This window comes from Cnephaeus nilssonii (genome assembly GCF_951640355.1).
Source record: "Cnephaeus nilssonii genome assembly, chromosome: X".
NCBI lineage: Eukaryota > Metazoa > Chordata > Mammalia > Chiroptera > Vespertilionidae > Cnephaeus > Cnephaeus nilssonii.
This window is the reverse complement of record NC_137071.1, coordinates 109,908,353-109,930,182: the sequence shown is the minus strand read 5'-3', so window position 1 is coordinate 109,930,182 and position 21,830 is coordinate 109,908,353. Positions and strand designations below refer to the sequence as shown.

The 21,830-nt window shown below is 38.2% G+C and overlaps 1 protein-coding gene and 1 pseudogene across 10 annotated transcripts in view; one reads left to right on the top strand and one right to left on the bottom strand.

The window, feature by feature from the left end:
* The window catches only part of ENOX2 (ecto-NOX disulfide-thiol exchanger 2), a 325,393-nt gene that overhangs the window by 44,494 nt on the left and 259,069 nt on the right, over positions 1-21,830 (bottom strand). For all 9 annotated transcript variants that reach the window (XM_079765264.1, XM_079765262.1, XM_079765266.1 and 6 more), the window contains 3 exons: positions 14,951-15,184; positions 12,122-12,334; positions 10,311-10,417 (listed from right to left, as the gene is read on the bottom strand). In XM_079765264.1, coding sequence (XP_079621390.1) covers positions 10,311-10,417; positions 12,122-12,334; positions 14,951-15,184 — 554 coding nt within the window. The remainder of the gene's footprint in view (positions 1-10,310; positions 10,418-12,121; positions 12,335-14,950; positions 15,185-21,830) is intronic.
* Positions 16,402-17,246, top strand: LOC307096397 (inhibitor of growth protein 1-like; annotated as a pseudogene). Its single transcript has one exon. The product of its transcript is annotated as an inhibitor of growth protein 1-like (transcript).

The following is a 21,830-nucleotide window of genomic DNA, read 5'->3' as shown; positions in this document are numbered from 1 at the left end:
CAGGGTTAGTAAAATTTTCTGTGCAGGGTAATATCTATACTAATAAAAGCCTTGGGGGTGATCAGACCAGCAGGGGAGGGTATTTGGGGGCAATCAGGCCTGCAGAGGAGCAGTTAGGTGTCAATCAGGCCAGCAAGGGAGCAGTTAGGGGGCAATCAGGCAGGCAGGTGAGCGGTTAGGAGCCAGTGGTCCCGGATTGTGAGAGGGATGTCCACAGGAATCGGGCCTAAACCTGCAGTTGGACATCCCCCGAGGGGTCCCATATTGGAGAGGGTGCAGGCTGGGCTGAGGGACACCCTCCCCAGTGCACGAATTTCATGCACCAGGCCTCTAGTAGATAATAAATATACTTGCAAGCAAAACACAAAAAAACAAAGCAACCCCCTAACTACTTAATGGCAGTGGAGAGTGAACAAAAGCAGGCATATTCTGAAGAGGAGATAATACTTGGAAGAAGGGTGTGGGTCTCTCAGTTTTTAAAGGGGCTTTTACTCTGGGAGCAGACCACCTCACAGGGCTGCTAAATTTTTAATAGAAAATCCATGGTTTTTATATCTTAAAGAAATAAAGAAGAGAGTGCAGGGTAACCACAGTCTCAGAAAGAAGATAGACAAAGATAGAGAAATTCAAATTCTGTGAATAAGATCTGTTCAAATTTCTGCATGACCCATGAATCATAGAAGCACAGTGCAGATTCCAAACAACACAGCTAAAGCTAAAAGAACTGAATTGAGATTTGAGCTGCCATCAAAGATAGATAATTTTTAGCTTAACTCTAATAAATAAAATTAACCATTTAAAACAAAGGAGGGCAAAGTCAACATTCTTTGGAAGAACATAAAAGAATCCATAGTCTTGAAAGAAAAAATATTCAGCCCAACCAGTGTGGCTCAGTGGTTGAGCATCGACCTATGAACCAGGAGGTCATGGTTCGATTCTGGTCAGGGCACATGCCCAGGTTGCGGACTGGATCCCCAGTGGGGGACATGCAGGAGGCATCCCATCAATGATTCTCTCTCATCATTGATGTTTCTATCCTCTCTCTTCCTCCCCCTTCCCCTCTGAAATCAATAAAAATATGTTTAAAAAGAGAAAAAAAAATATTCACAATGTGCAGGATAAGCCCCAAATTACATGACACAAAGAACTAGGATGAGATGATCCATCTTCAAGAAAAAAGATAATAAACAGAGACCAAACTTGAAATTAACCAGATATGGCATTTAGCAGACAAGGAGTTAAAGCAGCTATTATAACTATCTCAGTGATATAAAGAAAATATATTTATAATAAATGAAAAGATAGAAAATCTTAGCTGAGAAATAATAACTTTTAAAAAGAACTAAATGGAAATTCTAAAACTGAAAAAGACAATATCTGAAATAAAAGTAATTGGATAAACCTAACAGTAGAATGCAGATGACAGAATAAAGAGAGAACTTAAGGAGAACAATACACATTTACCCAACCTGAAGAACAGAAAGAAACTAACTGGAATCACAGAACTAGGGGAGACTAAATTATTCAAAATCTTTGAAGAAAAAATAGTTGAAGATTTCTCAAATTTGATGAAATACATTACTCTATATATTCAAAGAACTCAGTGAATCCAAAGCAGGATATGTGTGAAAAAGTATGTCTAGGAATATCATAGTAAAACTGCTGAAAACCTTCAACTCTTTAACTAAACTTATTGTGATAATCACTTTGCAATACATGTAATTAAAGTCATTAATTACATCTTAAACTACAGTACTGTATGTCGTTTATGTCTTAATAAGACTTAAAAAAAAAAAGAGAGAGAGAAATCTTCAAAGCAGCCAGAAAAAAACAACACATTAAATGCAGGGCAATAGCAATAGAATGTTTTGATGTTTTTTAGAAACAACAAAGGCCAGAAGTCAGGGGAATATCTTTAAAGTACAAGAGAAAATAAAAATATCTATTTACTCAGAGTTCTATATTCAGAGAAAATATCTTTCAAGAATAAGGATAAGATAAATATATTTTCAGACAAATGTAAATGCAAGAATTTGTCACCCAAAGACTTGCACCATTAGAAATGCTGAAGAAAGTTTTTCAGGCTGAAGGGAAGTGCTACCAGATGTAAATGCAGGTCTTCAGGGAGGCATGAAAACATTGGAAATGATCAAGATCACACTGGGAAAGTCACTTTTTCAAAAAGAGTAAATATGAGAATTGTGTATTTTGGAGCAGCTTATAATCATTTAGAGGCCACTTGATGCCTGTTAAAGTCTCCTCAGCACTGAGCTGTGTATTCCTTGCCAGGTTAGTTCCAAATGGGCCATAATACAGGAAATATCCAAAGCTGTCTGGTGAAAACTACTTCCAATTAGAGGGATTATAAATATTTCAAATATATTTCTTAATAGTTAATGCCATAGTTAATAACTATCTAAATTCATATTCTCATTTGTTAATCCTTTTATCAGGAAAAATAATGATTTCTATATCGTTAAGTTTTCACTAAAGATAAATAAAAGTAACTTTGAAAAAAGTGAGCTACTCAATGTTATCATTGATAGTTAAGAAGTAATAGAAAAATAAAAGTAATAAAAAATAGAAATACTAACATAGCATCCCTCATGTGCTACAGGGGCATTACATAAAATAGAAGAAAACAATGAGTTGTTTGAGAAAAATGAACCTTAAAGGGCTGTGACTAGAGAGAGATTTGTTATGTCTGATTTATACTCATTGTGCAGAGGAAAATAAATAAATTGCTCATTTCTAAGAATTTATTCTATCTCATGAGTCCGGGTTTTAGTTATCATCAAAGAGCTGTTCCTAGAAAGGTGATTCTAATAAGGGTTGACACTGACAAATTCAAGTATTGTAAAACTTACTACACCCGGAAAAGTCATGGCTCTCCTAGTTGTTTAACAAAAATGTAAACTGTCAGAGGGCATAAACAAAGACCAACTCTCAATTCACAAACGTGATGTCTTAACTCTAGGAAAGTTATTGTGTTTTTCAAAAGAGTAGATTATGTTCATTCTAGGGAAATGCCCCAGGGCAAGAAGATCTTACTGAGACCTAAGACATGCCCTGTAGCTGCTCAGCATCCACATGGCATCTTTCTGCTTCCAGCTGGGCAAGAAAGCATAATATCTTCTTAGAAGTATAAAAAGTTTAATAAATAAGTGATACAGCTTATCTACAGGTACCTCACATCTTTTTAAAAATCCCTAGAAATATACCATACCTATTGACAACTTTTACCTCAATGCCACAAATTACTTCATGAACAAGAGTTAATGGGGGGATAAGGACACATATATAATACCTTAATCAATAAAGAAATTAAAAAAAAGAGTTACTGGTTCTTTTAGTTGATAATGAAATAAGGATAGGAAAAACTAAGAGGATATATGCTCTAAGTTATTTAGTCTGGCATGCAAAGTGGTTAGAGCCCTCAAACCACTAGACAATCTTCCCTTTTTTACATATTTTTTATTTATTTTAGACAGTAAGGGAGAGGGAGGGAGAGATAGAAACATCAATGATGAGAGAGAATCATCAATTGGCTGCCTCCTGCACATCCCACACTGGGGATAGAACCTGTAACCCAGGCATGTGCTCTTGACTGGAATCGAACCTGGGACCCTTCAGTCCACAGACCAATGCTCTATCCACTGAGCCAAACCAGGTAGGGCTAGACAATCTTTCTTAGTTACAAAGAAATTAAGGCGTGTATCATGACTCTTCTATAAATATCTGATACTAAGTCACATGAATGTAATAGAAAGCAGAGAACATCAGAAGTTAAAAGGTACAATACTACAGGAAACTTATGGAGAGCATTTAGTAAATGATAGTACTCTCCTAAGTAAAGCAAGTGAGATTTTAATTCTTTGATCACCTTAACATAAAACCCCTTGACAGCTAAGATACCTGTTTTCTGTATTCTATGGTGGATCAAAAGACCTCTACTTTGGGGAAGCAAACCCTAACAAATACCTTCAGAGTGAAAGGGTGATAGGTAGCATTTACCTAAGGAAGGCACTCCATCAACCTTGGACATAGATGCAGGCAGGAGGAAGATTCTGAGCCACTGAAGTTTACGGAGCATGAGAAATAGTTGTGCCTCCCAAATTTGCCTCCTTTCCCACCCTGACATCTGGATTCAATGCAAAACCAAAAGGGTGGCAATGGCAGGCAAAAACATTTTCCAGACATTTTCATTTGTAAGTCTCTACCTGAAATTGAGTGGGTCATGTCACTGACAGACTACATAAAAAAGGTAAGATAACCTTCCTAAAGTATCTATACCACTCTTTTGCTCATAGTAGACCTGTGATATTTTTCATCTAAACAGTGAACTGTTGGTGATTTCTGAAAATGTGTTATAATGACTTTGAGTCTGTTCTAATGGTAACTTTTCTGAAGCTCAGAAATACAAACACTTCTCCACATTGGGGGACAAAGCACTTCCAACATAGAATAAAACTGAACCCTAGACAGAGGAAATTACATGAAAAGAATAATCTGTGTACCTGCTCACATTCTTGATTCATCATAAAGCAAATCATAAATCAGTGCATGTTAATGATCTAAAACTACTAGTTTAAATATTTTTATGTGCACTTAAATTCATCTTTTATACACTCATGTTTTTATAGAAACGTGATTATTAGAAAAGCAAACTTCCTTGCTAATTGTGTAACAAAATTTTACTTACCCAGATTTTCAACATTATTAGGATACTAGTGGCCCGGTGCATGAAATTTGTGCACATTAAAAGGGGATTAATTAGAGGAAATATTTAATATTGCTATTTGCCCTTTCTCTATAATAGAAGTGTCAGAGATGAAAGGAAATTAGTAAAATATATATAAAAATCTTCCTCGTGTCAGACTTTGGGGTGCACCATGGGACCCAGAGTCAAGTGCCTGCCCACCCATGTGCACCTCAAAATCGCGTGAGACCCAAACCTGGCCAGCCCCAACCCCATTTGGCTACATCCAGACCCGGCCGGTCCCACCCCTGTCAAGCCCCACTGGGTGGGGGGCATGGCCTGAGGTCCCCCATCAAGCCCCGCCGGGCAGGGGGGTGCAGCCTCAGGTCCCCTGGCCCAGTGCTGGGAGGGTGGCACAGCCTTAGGTCCCCGTCAAGCCCTGCTGGGTGGGGGGCATGACTGAGGTCCCCCGGCCTGGGGTGAGGGGAGCAGCCTGAGGTCCCCTGGCCCAGCACTGGGGTGGGGGGGGTGCACCTTGAGGTCCCCCGGCAAGCCCCGCCAGGTGGGGGGCATGGCCTGAGGTCCCCTGTAAAGCCCCGCCAGGTGGGGGCGCAGCCTCAGGTCCCCGGCCTGGCCCCAGGGTGGGGGGGGGTGCGGCCTGAGGTCCCCCGTCAAGCCCTGTTGGACAGGAGTTATAGCCTGAGGTTCCCCGTCAAGCGCTGCTGGGTGGGGGGTTGCGGCCTGAGGTCCCCCAGCCTGACACCAAGGTGGGCGGTGTGGCTTGAGGTCCCCTGGCCTGGTGTCAGGGTGGGGGGCATGGCCTGAGGTCCTCTGTCAAGCCCCATGGGGGAGGGGGAGGGCCCGCAGCCTCAGGTCCCTGCTGATTGCTCCTTAAGGCTCGTTATGGGAACTCGGCCTCTGCTGTGGGTACAGCCATCTTGTGTTATGGAACCCCTCCCCCCCCCCGCCTCCACTGTGGGCTCTGCCATCTTTGTGGCAGAGTGACAGTCAATTTGCACATCCCCTCTTTATTATATAGGATGTGGTTTGAAAAGGGTGAGATGAAGGAATGGAAAAGAGCAGGGGATAGGTAGGTAGCTTCTACACTTACATAGAAATTTGATTCTGCAATATCGTTCAATACAATGAAGCAAAGCACAAACAGATCCTTATTCAATGCCTATTGTATTATACATAATAGAAATAAAATTAGGTTGATCCAAATTTTGTTTTATGTGTTTTGATGGCTGAAAGTCAATAGCTAGTGTTAATGCAAATGGGCCCTAAAACAAGGGTATGCAGATGACTTGAACATCTATCTGTAAACAGGTTTTCAGAGTTTGGAATGGTAAACCTGGAAATCTAGAGAGAAAGTTATTTTAGCAATCACAGTATTTCATTTTACAAGAATGCTAGTAATCACCAAGTCCTTTTTCCTCTGGCTCAGTGGTATAAATCATATATTAGGGAGCATGCAACGGGTATCTTTTAGTGCCTACTGCCATTGCTCTAGTTTCGATATGTTATCCAAGGTTTAACTTCTAATCTAGGCCAGCTTCTCAGGAAGAGAAACATGCAGGTTTTAAATGATCTTGTAGAAAAAGAGTTCCCACAACACGAACTGTCAGTAAAGTCATTACAGACACTAACTTTTAGAAAGGGGAAGGACTTTAGAAGTCTTTTATTAGCCTTTCCAATTGTATCAGCAGGAGCCTCACACACATGTAAATCAGGAAAATAAATCAATGAAAAAGACTCATTAGCAAACTTGTCTGCCTGGCATATGCTAACAAAGTGAGTGCCTAAACTCTCTGCCTTCAGGGACTTGTTATTCTTACTCCATAACCTATCTTTAACCAGAATAAGTCAGTGCTGGCCACTAGTAGGAGGATGACAATTAGACCAGGAATAGGTACTTTGTGACACCAGGAGGTTACCAGCTGGCATATTCCCAGAGGCAAATAGTAAAAAATGCTCAATATCAGAAACTTCCAACTTGAAGACACCCCTGATTTAGGAGTTGTAGCTTCAATGCCTAGGGGGGAAAAAAGAAAGAAAGAAAGAAAGAAAGAAAAAAAAAGCAAGTCTAGTTGTTGAAGTCACTGAGATGTTCTGATTCTCAGTGGGGTGCTATGTGGCAGCCTCAATTTAAGAGAACAGTTTTTTCACTTTCTATAGGATATCTCCTTTTAGTCCTCAGAGTTGCCTGTTATTAAGTGAAAGTATGTAGAGGTTAAAGAAGCTATGACTGCCGAAACTGGTTTGGCTCAGTGGATAGAGCGTCGGTCTGCGGACTGAAGGGTCCCGGGTTCGATTCCGGTCAAGGGCATGTACATTGGTTGCAGGCACATCCCCGGTGGGGGGTGTGCAGGAGGCAGCTGGTCGATGTTTCTCTCTCATCGATGTTTCTAGCTCTCTATCCCTCTCCCTTCCTCTCTGTAAAAAATCAATAAAATATATATTTTTTTAAAAAAAGAAGCTATGACTTAAAAAGGCACCAAAGCCCCAGCCAGTGTGGCTCAGTTGGTTGGGTGATGTCCTGTGCAGTAAAAAGTTGCCAGTTTGATTCCTGGTCAGAGAACATGTCCAGATTTTGGGCTGGATACCTGGTAGGGTATGTATGGGAGGCAGCCTAATGATGTTTCACTTTCACATCCATGTTTCTCTGTTCCTCTCACCTCCTCTCTTTAAAAATCAATTAAAAATCTTTAAAAAAATGAGGCACCAATATAATATAGAAAAGATCTTTTAGGTTTAGGGAATACAATACCACAGGAAAATGATGAGCTATTTCAACCACTTTCAGTTGTTTTACTTATCAAGATTGAGGTATTCTAGGTAGACCCTTAATTTAGTCCAATCTAATAGGCAGGAAGCATTTTTCTGGGCTTCTATAAATTCTACAAGGCACATTGTGAAACATGCAGCTCTTGGTAATTCCTGCTAGCCATATAGTTTACCCTCATCACTGTGCCAAGGAAGCTCTGCTACAATATTAAGTGATAGAGTATATAGCTCTAAGTTGTATACAGACCCAGAGAAATGTTCAGCTCACTGGTATAGCTGTCTTTATTGAGAAGGTAATTAAAATGAAATATATGTCTATCTACCAGATAGGTAAGTGTGATATAACTGCAGAGAGCCTTGATGACTAATATTAATGGAGAATATTTTATTGCAAAGTTGTTTACAAAAGAGTTGTGATCTAGGTACGTCGGTGCACCAGCCAGAGGCTGCCTTCTTCCAATAAGAAGGCAATACAGATGCTCCTCCACTTATGATGGGTTATAACCTGATAAACTCATTGTAAGTTGAAAATTTTGTATGTAAAAAATGCATTTAATACACCTAACCTACTAAACAACATAGTTAGCCCAGCCCACCTTAAATGTTCTTCGAACACAATATCCAAAAAAAACTCTGGCAACACAATACATTGTAGAGTGTTGGCTGTTTATCCTTGTGATCATGTGGCTTACTGGGAGCTGTGGCTGGCTGCTGCTGGCCAGCATCATGAGAGAATATTGTATCACATATCATCATAAAGTAAAAAAATCTTAAGTTGAACCATTGTAAGCTGGCACCATCTGTATTGTACTGGCAGGGCTTCTGGCAATGGGTGGGGCAGTTCAGATAGCTTCTTTCACCCCCTAAAAGGTGGAGACTTAATACTACTTTTCTACAATTGTAAGACACTGAGCATTTTCTTTTAAATCTTTATTCTTCTGAACTATTCAAACTACACTTTAAAAAGTTTGGATATTTTTATTTTAGGGTACTAAACTCCACTCCTTCCCTTGATCCCTTTTGCTACCCTTCTAGCTCCCTGAAAGCAAATACCATCTCATCTTATGTTGCCTGTCATAATGCTTGAGACAGAGAATTGCTCAGTAAACATTTGAATTGAAATGCTGAATTTTGTTTGTTGAAGCTCAAGAACATGAGTTACACCCTAGAATTCAGTAAGACAATAGCTCCTTTTTAAAAATTCCGAATTCCTTTTTAAAAACAATTTAAACATTACTGGCTTTTTACGACTCTACCCATCCCTTGGGCTGATGTTTTCAGGAATTTCTCCCCAGTGACTCCCAGATCCCTTTGCTGAGCCAGAATTGATGGCTCAGAGATAGTATATGAACAGGGTTTGGCTTATTTTCCTCTAAATGCTCTTCACAGTTTTCATATTATTATCACACAAACTATGTCATGTATTCTCACAAAGACAGAATGAATAGATTATTATCTTCATTTTATAGGTTAGAAAACTGAGGTCCACAAAGATTAAATGACTTACTCAAGACTACAAGGCAGTTTATATCAAAGTGAGAATTTCTAGTCCTGAATTACCACTTACTAGCTGTGTAATTTTGTGTGCATTACTTAACACTTCTGTCTCAGTTTCCTCACATGTAAAACATTAATACTATGGAGTTGTTAATGATAAATTGAAATAATACTATTTATCATTTATATAGCATTTACATTTTCCAAGCTGTCTACACATGTCTTACCCCATTTAATCCTATAAGACTGGTTTCATTATTAACTCCAAATTACAGGTGAAGAAATAGTGACTGAGGAATGCTCACTTGCTCGAAGTGACACAGCTATAACATGTCAGAGTTGAGATTTGGATTCATGTTTGCGCCCAAGTTCAGTGTTCTTTCCAGCTACACCACATCTATTGGGAGGTAGGTGAGATAACCAATGTGAAAATGCTTTATAAAATGTAAATGTCTTACAAATGCTATTTAAATGTGAAGGAATATGATAATCTGTCATATATATATATATATATATATATATATATATATATATATATATATATATATATATATATATAAAATGGGACTGTTATCAGACTGGCAGGAAGGACTCAGAAACAAAGTTGAAGAAGTTGCTGCATACATAGATTGAATGTGTCAGTGCTGGGTAATGAAGCTGTCCATAGGAACAGAAAAACTTGACATATATGTAACATCATTCCAAAGACATATCAGTGAAAACAAACCTCTCATCTTGGTTTTTAATCTTGGATTCAGAATAACAATAGAATCACATCAGATATACTCTAATGTTATGCTAAAAATTTCACTTCAGCACAAGCAGACAGGTATGTGTCAACCTTAATCTGAAATCAGAGTCCTCTGTTATCTTTAAAGCTGAGACCTACAGAGATAGCTGAGCAGGTTTCATAAAAGAAGCTCAGAAATTTCAGTGCTTCAATGTAACACCAGGCAGCTTTAAGCCCAGTGTCAAGACGCTCTAATAAATGTAAGACAGCCCTAATAATACTAACACTGAATTCACAGGTCAGTAATTATTGTTGTATCCGAGACCAGCTAGCACAGAGAAGTAAACTTATAATTATCATAGCTACATTTTTACTACTAAGATTCCATCTAGCACAATGTGCACATTTATTACCCTTTTGGTGGCAGGTGGTCTGGACACAGTGGCAGGTGATATAATATGTCTTAGTGTTTCATTAGTGCCTTGTTGTGACCATGGGAGCTTGGCACTATTTAATTCTGGCTAAACTCCAAATCAATAACTTGTTAAAGGAAGAAACTGTTCCCCTCCGGGGCTATTAGAGTAAAGAGTTACCAACCTCAGCTTGTTTGCACCAGACGCTGATGTTTTTACGCTGGGCTTTTGTGAAGTGGTCCCACGCCTTTTGTTTGGAGGCAGAATGGTACACAGCAACTATCTGCTCAACTGCAGCGTCAGATCAGCAGTTGAATTAGGCCAGAGTATCATCCAAGATGGCAAAAGAGGGGACAAAAGAAATAAGAAAAGCATCAGGCGTGTTGTATCTTCTTGTATGACACTATTAAGCTATGGTATGTGTGTTGGGGTACCATGATTTTAAAGGGGACTCAAAGACAGAGATATCAATATACAGAAAGAGAAAAGGGAATTCCAGAGGGCTTGAGGTAAAATGGGGACAAAGTTTTAAATACAGGCAGTTTGTATCCATTCAGGCAGGAAAGGAAAAAGTCCTGGGTGAATGTGATTTAGTGCTACTGACTCTGCACAGCATGGTGGCAAGCAGCAAACTGTAACAGCTCCTTTTGACCACCTGCTTCTTTCATAAACCAGCCCTTCAAAATGAACCTGGATGCTTCACTTTAACATAATCCATCCTTTTACTATTCTGAGGTATGTTTAACCAGAAGCATCATATCAAAACCTAAGATGGATGGAATGCATTTTAAGCCTAGAGAAATATAAGTTTTATGAAAGAATGCCATGTACGTACAGGCTTAGATAGTATTTTTCATGGTCTCTTAAAATGTCAAAAGGGGAAATGTATACAAATATTCTGGGGCTTTATCCTAACCAGTTTAAGAGAAGGGAAACGTAGACATGACATTTTTGGGAAAAGATAAGGACAAGAGCCTCTGCTTGGTTGGGTGTTCACAGTAAAAAAATTCCAGAGGTTCTATTTATTTCTTTATAGCACAGTTTGCACTCTGTGTACTAATGATTTAAGAATTTATATTGCCATGATACTTGCTCTTCTCTTTTTCTATATACTTTAGTCGTACAAAAATGTGATTTTTCCTTCTGGATTCTATGCTCATATATATTTTCAAAATAAAAATGGAAAATGATACAACTCTTCCTTAATTCCAATTACATATGAGTCAAGTAAGGGGAGTCAAGTATCAGAAGAGTGGGCCATAACTGTTTAAAGGCAAAATCATAAATCTGCACTCTTATTCTTAAGGTGAATATAGCTCCTAACTCAAAAGGTAGGAGTGCAGTATAGTGAAGTAAAACATTACTTGAGAATTTATCTGATGTTTCATTTAAGAGACTTCGAGTAGGTTGAGAATAGCACTTCTTTTTGAAAAATGGCCATTTCAGTGGCTTCTCATCCTGTTCCAGTGTCTATGACATCCAGTAAAAAAAATGTAGAAGAAGGGAAACTAAAAACAAAAGATTGAAATAGCAAATTTGGCTTTTATTCAATCACCTTGCCAAACATGGTTGGTTACATTGATTATTAAAAGTAGTTACCTAAAAAGCATATTATATACGATAAGAATGATGCAAATCTTACAAATGCTGCATTTTAACTTCAGCAAGGAAATCCTGAATGTTCACTGAGGCCTGAGGCTCTTATAACTTGAGAATAAGCCAAAGTAGAAGCACAGGATTGTTGTTTAAGTGTCAGTGTTTGTTTCTAAGGAGCTGAAGTAGATATGCCAGAGGAAATACACATAGGAGGTCCCCACATGTATCCTGTGAAATTGGAGCTTTGTCACTTGGCAATATAAGGAGAGCATACGACAATGAAGGAAGCCTTGCCCCTTGACACAGAATGGCTTCGTAGGCCTGGCTCCTGTGCAGAAAAAATGGTGACTAAGTGAAGTGCCCTCTCATCTTTTCAGCACAACTCTGATTTCCACTCACACTGAATGAGAATTCCAGAAAGGGCCTGCTTGAACTTCTCCTTTGCTTCCTCCATGTCTTTCTCATGGGCAACTTTCTCATTCACCAGGCGACGGACGTGGCTGTTGGCCGATTGGATCATGGAGTAAAAGTTGTTGGCACTGCGACGGTTCACCTCTCCTCGCTCAATCCAAGTGAGCAAGGTCTGCACGGCTTCTGAGAATTTGGAATCATCTTGAAAAAAAGAATTTATTTTTAGAATCATCAAAAGTAACCAAATCTTGATCTATTTTCCAAACATGCCAGCAATGAGGCCACCATGTGTTTTGGAAGTGGTTCTTAAATGAATTGCTGAGGATGAGGAGCCATACATGCATATACATGTACACACAGGTAGCAGGCAGGCAGACAGACTGAAAGAACCCAAGACTCATAAAATAGATTGGTTGTAGTCAATGAAGAATTTTCAGAAAGGCAATTGTTTATTCTCTTTTTTGAATTTTTCTCCATCACCATTTATCCCCCTATACCATTTTCCACCTCCACGACCCCCTCAATCACCACACTGTTATCCATATCTGCGAGTTCTTTCTCTCTCTTTTTTCTTTTTCAATCCCCCACCCCTCTGACAACTGTCAGCCTGTTCTCTATGAGTCTGTCTCTATCTTGCTTGTTAGTTCAGTATATTCTTTCCTTTAAAAAGTTTTCTTTACTGATGTAGTTTTCACATATTGCAAATTTCTTAATATCTGATGGTGTATATGTATGCATATGTGTAATGTATGAATTAGCAGTGAGAGAACTTCAGAATTCTACAATCTTATTTTTTAATAAGGAAAAGTAAATTTGAGTCTAACTTGAATTTGATAGCTACTTTTTCCTTGATCTGGAGTTATAGTATAGGAAGGAGCCTTAGGGTGGAGTTAAATGGGTAATTCTTTAGGAATAAACACATCTTTGACCTTTTATAACATCACTCTTGCATTCATTCCACAACCATATGCCTTCCACTCAGTCCAAGTCACAATCTATTTTGATGTAATTCATTCTGTTTCTACATTTCTTCACCTCCTATTTCACTTGCCTGAGGAAACCTCCAAGTATATTTCTGCAACTAGTTAGGAGTTATTCTCTAATGTTAAAATAGTAGCAGAGCTCTTCCAAAGCTTCTGGTACAGCTTCCCGATCTAGCCACTTACACATTCTGCTGTTAAAAACTCCTGAGAGGTTGAGTCCATTAGCATACCATTGAAAGACCGTTCTAGGGCTCCATATCCCTCTTTGGCCAGAAACCCTTATGTACAGTGGAAATATCTCTCACTGCAATTTGAATCTCTTGCTTCTTGACTTTTTTTAGTGTAGACATATAATGAGAGGCCAGCCTGCCCTGTATAGCAGCTTTTCATTTCAGTACTTGCATATAATCTTTATGTTAATGCTCACCTTATGCTTGAAGTCCACATGATGAGCAAATTCATTTAAAAGAAATCAAATTGACCCATTTGGTGTCATGTGAACAGGTCATTCTTGAACTGGCATTTTGCCAATAATTTCATCTTTTCCAGTTTTTAAAAAATGTAGCATTATTTCTGTGTCTCTGTTCTATACTATGTTTTCTGCTTTTCTTTTACAGAAAGACAAAATCAATGCAAAGGGTTTCTTAAATGTGTGAATCCCTTAGGTCAGCAATTTTCGACCTTTTTCATGTCATCACACACATAAACTAATTACTAAAATCCTGCAGCATACCAAAAAATATATTTTTTGCCAATCTGACAAAAAAGGTATAATTTTGATTCATTTACCCTGGATGGCTATTGTTGTGTTGGTTGTCATTTTTTTATTTGACAATCTAAGTGAAAAGACGTCAGTGCCTCTGAGTAAATAGGTATTCTTGCAGCACACCAGCATGCCTTTTGTGGCACACCAGTTGAAATTGCTGCCTTAGGTTATCTGGTGCAAACAAGTTTGGTAAATGAGACCTATTGAAATTAGAATTAGCAGCACCTTGCTGAGCCTAGAGCACAGGAGACAGGGGAAATTCATACCTTTAAACCTGGTTTGGTGTCATCAATAAGATCAATGGGACACCAGCATTTATCTGATAAAATCAACCATACTCAAGAATGAAAAGACTGAACTTGAGCTACTAACACAGGAGAGTAGGCAGGCAATTAATGTTAAATAAGCAAAATGCTTCAGAGGGTCAAGCAAGAGAAACAGGAATCAAAATTAAAAGAGAAGCAGTCTCATTTAGCAATGTCTAGAAATTTCATGGACACTGTGTGAAATAAGTTGAGCATTTTAAGTGATGAAACAAGTCCTCTTTAGTTGGTGGTAGCTAAGTCTTTGAGTCATCTAAGGAAAATGTACACTATGACTACTCTTGGGGCCTCCATTTTCTTACCTGTAAAATGGGGATTTTTACCAGAGTTTTCCAGGGTCACATCAAGTTCCATCATTCTAATTTATTCTGATTTAGAACTCAAACTAACTTGTTATCAGTGATGAAAGGGAGGGTGCTTACATATCCCAAGTCATGGATTACGGCTAAAATTCTCTGATGTGGAGAGGGGGGGAAACTTGTTTCTTTCTAGAAACCAGATGTGTTGAGAGAAAAGCACCATCCCTTGAGACAGTGAAGGAATGAAGACACAGGTAGGACGAACAGATTTTCTGGCTCTTGAATTACTACATACAACTCTCTATCTGTAAGGTTCAAATACAAGAAATGTCTAGAATTTATTAGTGGAAAATTCAAAGGATAACTGCAAAAACTACAAATATTTTCATTAATTTTCCCCAGAGGAAAGAGTTATTTTACTCACAAAGCTTAAATGCTTTCTATACCTTTTAGTTTTTCAGCAACAATGCTGCATTCATGATCTGAATAGTGGACCACTGGGGGTGGGGATGGTGGGCGCAATCGTTCTTCTTCCATCCTTCTACGGTGGCGCTCCTCCCTTGCTAGCATACGCTGTTTGCATTCCCACTCATACAGGTCATCTCGAGCTTGTGCAAAATCAACGTGGAGGCGGCCTGTGTCCTTCTTGTCAGTGCTAGAGCCCAGGCGAATGCGGTAACCTAAATGCACAAGAGGAAGACAGAGGAATACAAGAGCAGCCCAATGAATGAGCAACTGTAGGTACCTTTCCAAGTTTAATGCTTCAGATGCGGTTGCAACAGTTTAAAGTGACTATATGATCCCAAATTCTCTCCCCACTATTAGCAAGGTGAACTATCAAAAGACTTGGATTATAGTCTCATCTCTGATAACAGTTTACTATTCTATGGGTTAGGTCAGTCTTGTTTGTAGGATATCCATTCCTCCATCTACAATCTTACCTCTGGCAGAGAGAGGCTGTGTGGGTAATGGTATCAAGAATGAGTCTTATGATGCCAAAAGCACAAATAACAAAAACAGGAATACATCACACTCAGAAGAAACAATAATAATAAAAAAAAGATAACTTACAGAAGGGGAGAAAAATTTTGCTAACCATACATCTAATAAGGGGTTAATATCCAAAATATATAAAGAACTCAATCAATTCAATAACAAGAAAATATCCCATTAGAAAATAGAACTAAATAGGCAATTCCCCAAAGAGGGCATCAAATGGCCAACAGAAACATGAAAAGATGCTCAACGTCCCTAATCATGAGGGAAATGCAAATCAGAACCACAATGAGATGTCACCTCACACATGTCAGAATTGCTATAATCAACAAGACAAGTGCTGGCAAGGATATGGAGAAAACGGAGCTTTTATACATTGTTGGTAGGGATGTAAATTTGTACAACCACCATGGAAAACAATATGGAGGTTTCTCCAAAAATTAAAAATAGATCTATCATACTATCCAGCAATTCCACTTCTGGGTACATACCCAACAGGATTTTGATGAGAAACATGCACTCCCATGTTTATCACAGCATTATTCACAATAGTCAAGATACGGAAACAACCCAAATGCCCATCAGTGGATGAATAGATAAGAAAAGATGTGGTAGTTTTACATATGGAATATTTTTTAGCCATGAGAAGAGAAGATATACTTCCATTTGCAACAACATGGATGGACCTTGAGCACATTATGCTAAGTGATATCAGTCAAACAGACAAAGACAAGTACTGTAATGTTATTATTTATATATAGAATCTAAACAAGTTAAATCTGTGAAAAAAGAGAGTAAAATGATGGTTACCATGGGGTAGGTTTAAATTAAACACTCAAGTGAGTCTCAAAAATACAGACAAGGAGGGGTAAGAGTGATGGTGTTTCAGGGTACAAATTTGTAACAAGTAGTAAACAAGCCATAGAGATATAATGCAGAGTATAATGAACATAGACAATTAATAGGGTGCCTGGGGCTTGTTAGCTATGCTGCTAGCTCTAATGAGGATGCAGCTCATGCCTCCCACCCTGGCCCTAGGGACCTGCATGACAGGCCAGTCATGAGCAATGGGGGAAGCAAATCCTGAAGGAACTAGATGAGTATTATGAGAAGTTTAAACAGAAGAGGAGAGTGCTATACTGCATTCAAAAACCCTGATCTGGAGTCAGGAGCTGGGCAACCAGAAGATCCAGATTGTGAGTCAGATGATGGAGCTGGTGGAGAACCGGACCAGACAGGTGGAAAATTACATGGAATTCTTTGAGATGCGCCAAGAGGTCAATGATACCACTGGCCACAGTGGCAAACCAGCCATGTTAAGTACAAGAATGAGACAATCACACAGGCAGAAAAGCCCAATAATAAGAGGTCTCAGCAACAGTGCAACAGTGCAAATCAGGAGAATGCATTTAATAATCACGATCATGGTGACATCACCTCAGAAACATCCAAGGAGAAGAAAGCAAAGGCCTCTAAGAAGAAGAAATGCTCCAAGGCCAAAGCAGAGCTCCAAGGCCCTGCAGACCTTCCCATTGACCTGAATGAACCCATGTACTGTCTGTGCAATCAAGTCTCCTATAAGAGAAATGATTGGCTGGGACAACAAGGACAGATGCCCCATTGAGTGGTCCCACTTCTGTGTAGGACTGAAATCATAAACCAAAGGGCAAGTGTCAAGGGGAGAACAAGAAAACCATTGACAAAGCCCTGGAGAAATCCAAAAAGGAGAGGGTTTATAATAGGTAGTTGGTGGACCTTGCTGAACAGTGAGGAGGAGAACTAAGCCGGTGAGATGCAAAGACTGTACAATGTATATTTTTAAAGAATGTTAGAAAAGGAGCCATTCCTTTTGTAGAGATGGCAGTGATTCTCTTTGCATTTTTTTTCCATTGGTACATATATGTAACAAGAAAGTGGTCTGGGGATAAACATTTTAGAAACTACAAATATAGGTTTAAATTAAACACTCGAGTCTCAAAAATAGACAATAAATTGTACTATAAATATGTAATGTGATAAATACTGCTATATCAGCAATCACATAAAATATATCAAAGTAACACATTGTACACCTTAAACTTACACAATGTTACTTATAAAATTTATTCAATTTAAAAAATGAATGAGTCTTATACAGCACTATGGGCTGGGAAGAATGGAAAAGGTGCCCTCAAAGTATGGTGCCTTTGAATAGCTTCAAGAGTGTCAGTCATATCACCACACAGAATTTTAATAAAATTTACCTTTTAAAGAACAAAATACAATTTTTATTGTGGTAAGAGCACTTAACATTCGATCTGTCCTCAACAAATTTTAAGTGCATCAGCTTGGCATTTCAATCCTGAAAAATGTTTCCTAGATGTATTTGGTGACTCTGAACCAATTTTTTGGGGGTGGAAAATAGATATGATAAAAAGGTATATGATCCTGGTGACACATATTTTGGGATTCTTAAAATAAATGGTAGTGTGCTTGTAATATAGTGGTATAGGACTAAGATTCAGAAAAACCAGGATTCAAGTTCATACCTCCACTTTTTGTGCCAGCAGTACTCCCAAGCTAAGTCAATTAACAAAAAATGAAAAATATTAAGTTTTTACTAACTTTTAAAGTTTCCGAAGCTAAGCTAGCTGCTTCCATACACATATGTCTCATTTCATTCTCAGCACAAGCTTGCGGAGTTACTCCTGACTTAAATTACTAAAAATATGGGCAAAGCATACAAAACAATAGTTTTTAAGACACTGGACATCGGGCAATGAAGACAGAGATCATTGACAGACAAGAACCAAATGAAATGATCCCTATGATTTTCCCAGCTTATTGCCTGAAGAGAGATTCCAAGCCTCAGCACAGAGAGGGGAACTCAAGTAAAACACAGTGATCTCCCTGAGTGAGGGAGACTATGGTAGATAGAGTTTGTATGGCAGAATACTGGGGGAGAAAGCCACACAGAGAAAGAACTTTAAAGATCTGAAGAGAGTCCTCTACTATTATTTAACTGGGTATTAGTGTGTGTGTGTGTGTGTGTGTGTGTGTGTGTGTGTAAACTACCTGAGCATTAGAGGTAGCAATCCCTGGACTTCAAATAGGGTTGGGAATAACACTTTCCCACCAGCCAGAGCAGAAAAATTAATAATTTACAGAGTAATCAGAAGGGTTTTGCCTTAATTAGTGAAAAATAAAAAACTAGCCCTAGACTAAACCATGCTGCATCCCAGAACTAAGCTCAAGAATATTTATAGGAATAAAAATTATCTGGCACCCAATAAGTGAAATTTCACATTGTCTGATATTCAATAAATTACCCAATATGCAAAGAAGCAGGGAAATAATAAATATAAAAAATTAATTAATCAAAACAGACCCAAAAAGTGATATAGATAACATAATAATAGATAAGGACACAAAAACAACTATTATAATTGGATTTCATATGCTTAAGAAGCTAGAGAAATATTTAACAGATTAAGTAGAAACATAAAAGACATAAAAAAGAACCAAAACCAAACTGCTAGAGATTTTTAAAAATATATATTTTTATTGATTTCAGAAAAGAAGGGAGAGGAAGAGAGAGATAGAAATATCAATGATGAGAGAGAATCATTGATTGGCTGCCTCCTGCATGGCCCCTACTGGGGATGGAGCCCACAAACCGGGCATGTGCCCTGATGGGGAATCGAACTGTGACCTCTTAGTTCATAGGTCGATGCTCATCCACTGAGCCATGCTGGCCAGGCCAAACTGCTAGAGAGATTTAAACTACAAAGTCTAAATTGAAAAGAAAAAATAATCACTGAATAGTACCAATGGCAAATTAGACATTGCAGAAGAAAAGATTAATAAACTTGAAGACATAGCAATAGAATCTATTAAAAATGAAGCATATAGAGAAAAATGACTGAAGAAAATAAACAGAGTACTAGTGAGCTGTGGTTCAACTTCAAGGGACCTAATATATGCTTAATGGAGCCCTGAATGAAGAAAGGGGAAGGAACAGAAAAATATTTGAAGAAATAAGGGCAGGAAACTTTCCAAATTTTATGAAAACTCAAAGATCTAAGAATTTCAATGAATTTCCAAGCACAAGAAACATAAAGGATATTACACCAAAGTAAATCATCATCATTTTGCTCAACACCAGCTATAAAGAGAACATCTTAAGGCTGCTATAGACCAAAGACACATTATACACAGAAAAGCAAAAATATAAGGATAACATCATATTTCTTATCAGAAACAACGCAATCAAGAATATAGTGGAGCAACATTTGAGGAGGTGGGAACCTGTCAACCTAGAATTCTATACCAAGAGAATATATCTTTCAAAAAGAATGGTAGAATAAATTCTTTTTGATACAAATGCTGAAAGAATTCACCAGGAGTAGATCCATTATTTTTTAAAAGGTTAAAGAAAATTCAAGCACCAGAAAATGATACCACATGGAAATATGGATCTATACAAAGAAAGGAAGAGCATACATAATACATAATTACTCTAGAAAATGCACACTAATTAGATATAAAAAGGATCAGTGGTTGCCTAGGGAGGAAAATCAAAAGTCGTAGGAGGACAGGGTTACAAAAGAGGCATAAAGAAAGGTTTTGAGAGAAAAAATAAAAAAAGCTTTTGGGTGAGGTGGACATATTCATTATTTTGATTCTAATGATGGTTTCACAGCTGTATGTGTCAATGATATCAAATTATATTTTTGAAATATACTAAGTTCAATGTATGTCAACTATTATAAAGCTGTTATAAAGAATAATATCTATTAACACTAAAAATGCCACACATTCTTTTTAGAAAGAGGAAGAATACATACATTTCATAAACAAACTTTGTTAGGGCCCTTTACAGTTTACAACCCACTTTCACACCCATTCATCTTATTTGATCAGGTGAGCTGAGCCATCAGAAAAATGGAGCTATTAATGATTATACACATATTACCTATTTGGCTAGGATCATCAAGAAGATCAAATGAGAGGATGATAGGAAAGCTTTGTGTAAACAAACAAAAAAATACTGTGATGCTATGATGGTGTCCTGTGCACAGGGCCAACTCCCAAAGCTGTTCAAACTCAAATAGAACAAAATTATTATTTCTATATTTCTATCCCCTTTTTCTAAGAGATGTTTGTTTTCTTTTTTTAACCTCCTTTTTTTCCCCTCTTTTTACAATGTGGGAGAACAGCCATCCAATTCCTAGCACTTGTAAACTTTTATTTAAATGGAAAAATTTAGTTGTTTTCACATCACTGATTGCAATTCCCTTTCCTTTGGCAGTTTTGAGAATATTACCAGAGAGCTGATTTCAATGACATATAGATGGATGCCTTCTGAGCAGCATGTTGTCTTTTATGATACAAATGCTGAAAGAATTCACCAGGAGCACAACTGGTCAGGGCTTTTCAAAACCTTTAAGTTCTTATCAAAATAGTCTATTGTGGGAGGCTCTTTTATCATTGCTAAGTGCTGTCGAATCTTCAGCAGTTAGATTTGATAGCACCTAGAAAATTTAATCAGTGTATTCCACATCTGTCTCCTCCTCTTCTTTCCCATGTTACCAGTCCTACTTTTTCAAGCCCTGATTACATTTTCCCGGGCCTATTGCAACAGGAATCTACTGACCTCCTCTCCTCTTTTCTCTTCTCTCCTATAATTCATTTTTATACAGAGCTGCCAGATTAATCTTTCAGAAACAATCATATTCCTTGTTCAAAAATTTTCAACAATTGCTATTACCCGATGAATAAAGACCCAACTAAGTCATTCAAAGTGTGCTAACAACTGATGTTTTTTGTCCTCCATTCATGTCTACTCAATACACAAACCACTACTAATTGTTTCCTTGAATGTTCACCAAAACTTGCCACCTTCGTACCTTTGTTCATGCTGTATCTATGCCCCATTGCTTACATCCAAATGTTTTCTCTTTGACAAAGTCTTGGTCTAAATGCTACCTTTCTTTCTTGCCCTGGTTGGTTTGGCTCAGAGGATGGAGCATCGGCCTGTGGACTGAAGGGTTCTGAGTTCGATTCCGGTCAAGGGCATGTACTTCAGTTGTAGACTCCATCCCTGGCCCTGGTTGGGGCTTGTGCGGGAGGCAACCAATCAATGTGTCTCTCTCACATAGATGTTTCTCTCTCTGTCTCTCCCCTCCCTTCCACTCTCTCTAAAACTCAATGGAAAAATATACTCTAAAAAAATGCTACTTTTCTTGATATTCTCTCTCCTCTCTCTCTCTCTCTCTCTCTCTCTCTCTCTCTCTCTCTCTCTCTCTCTCTCTCTCTCTCTCTCTCCTGCTTTGGTCTTTGCTGTATACT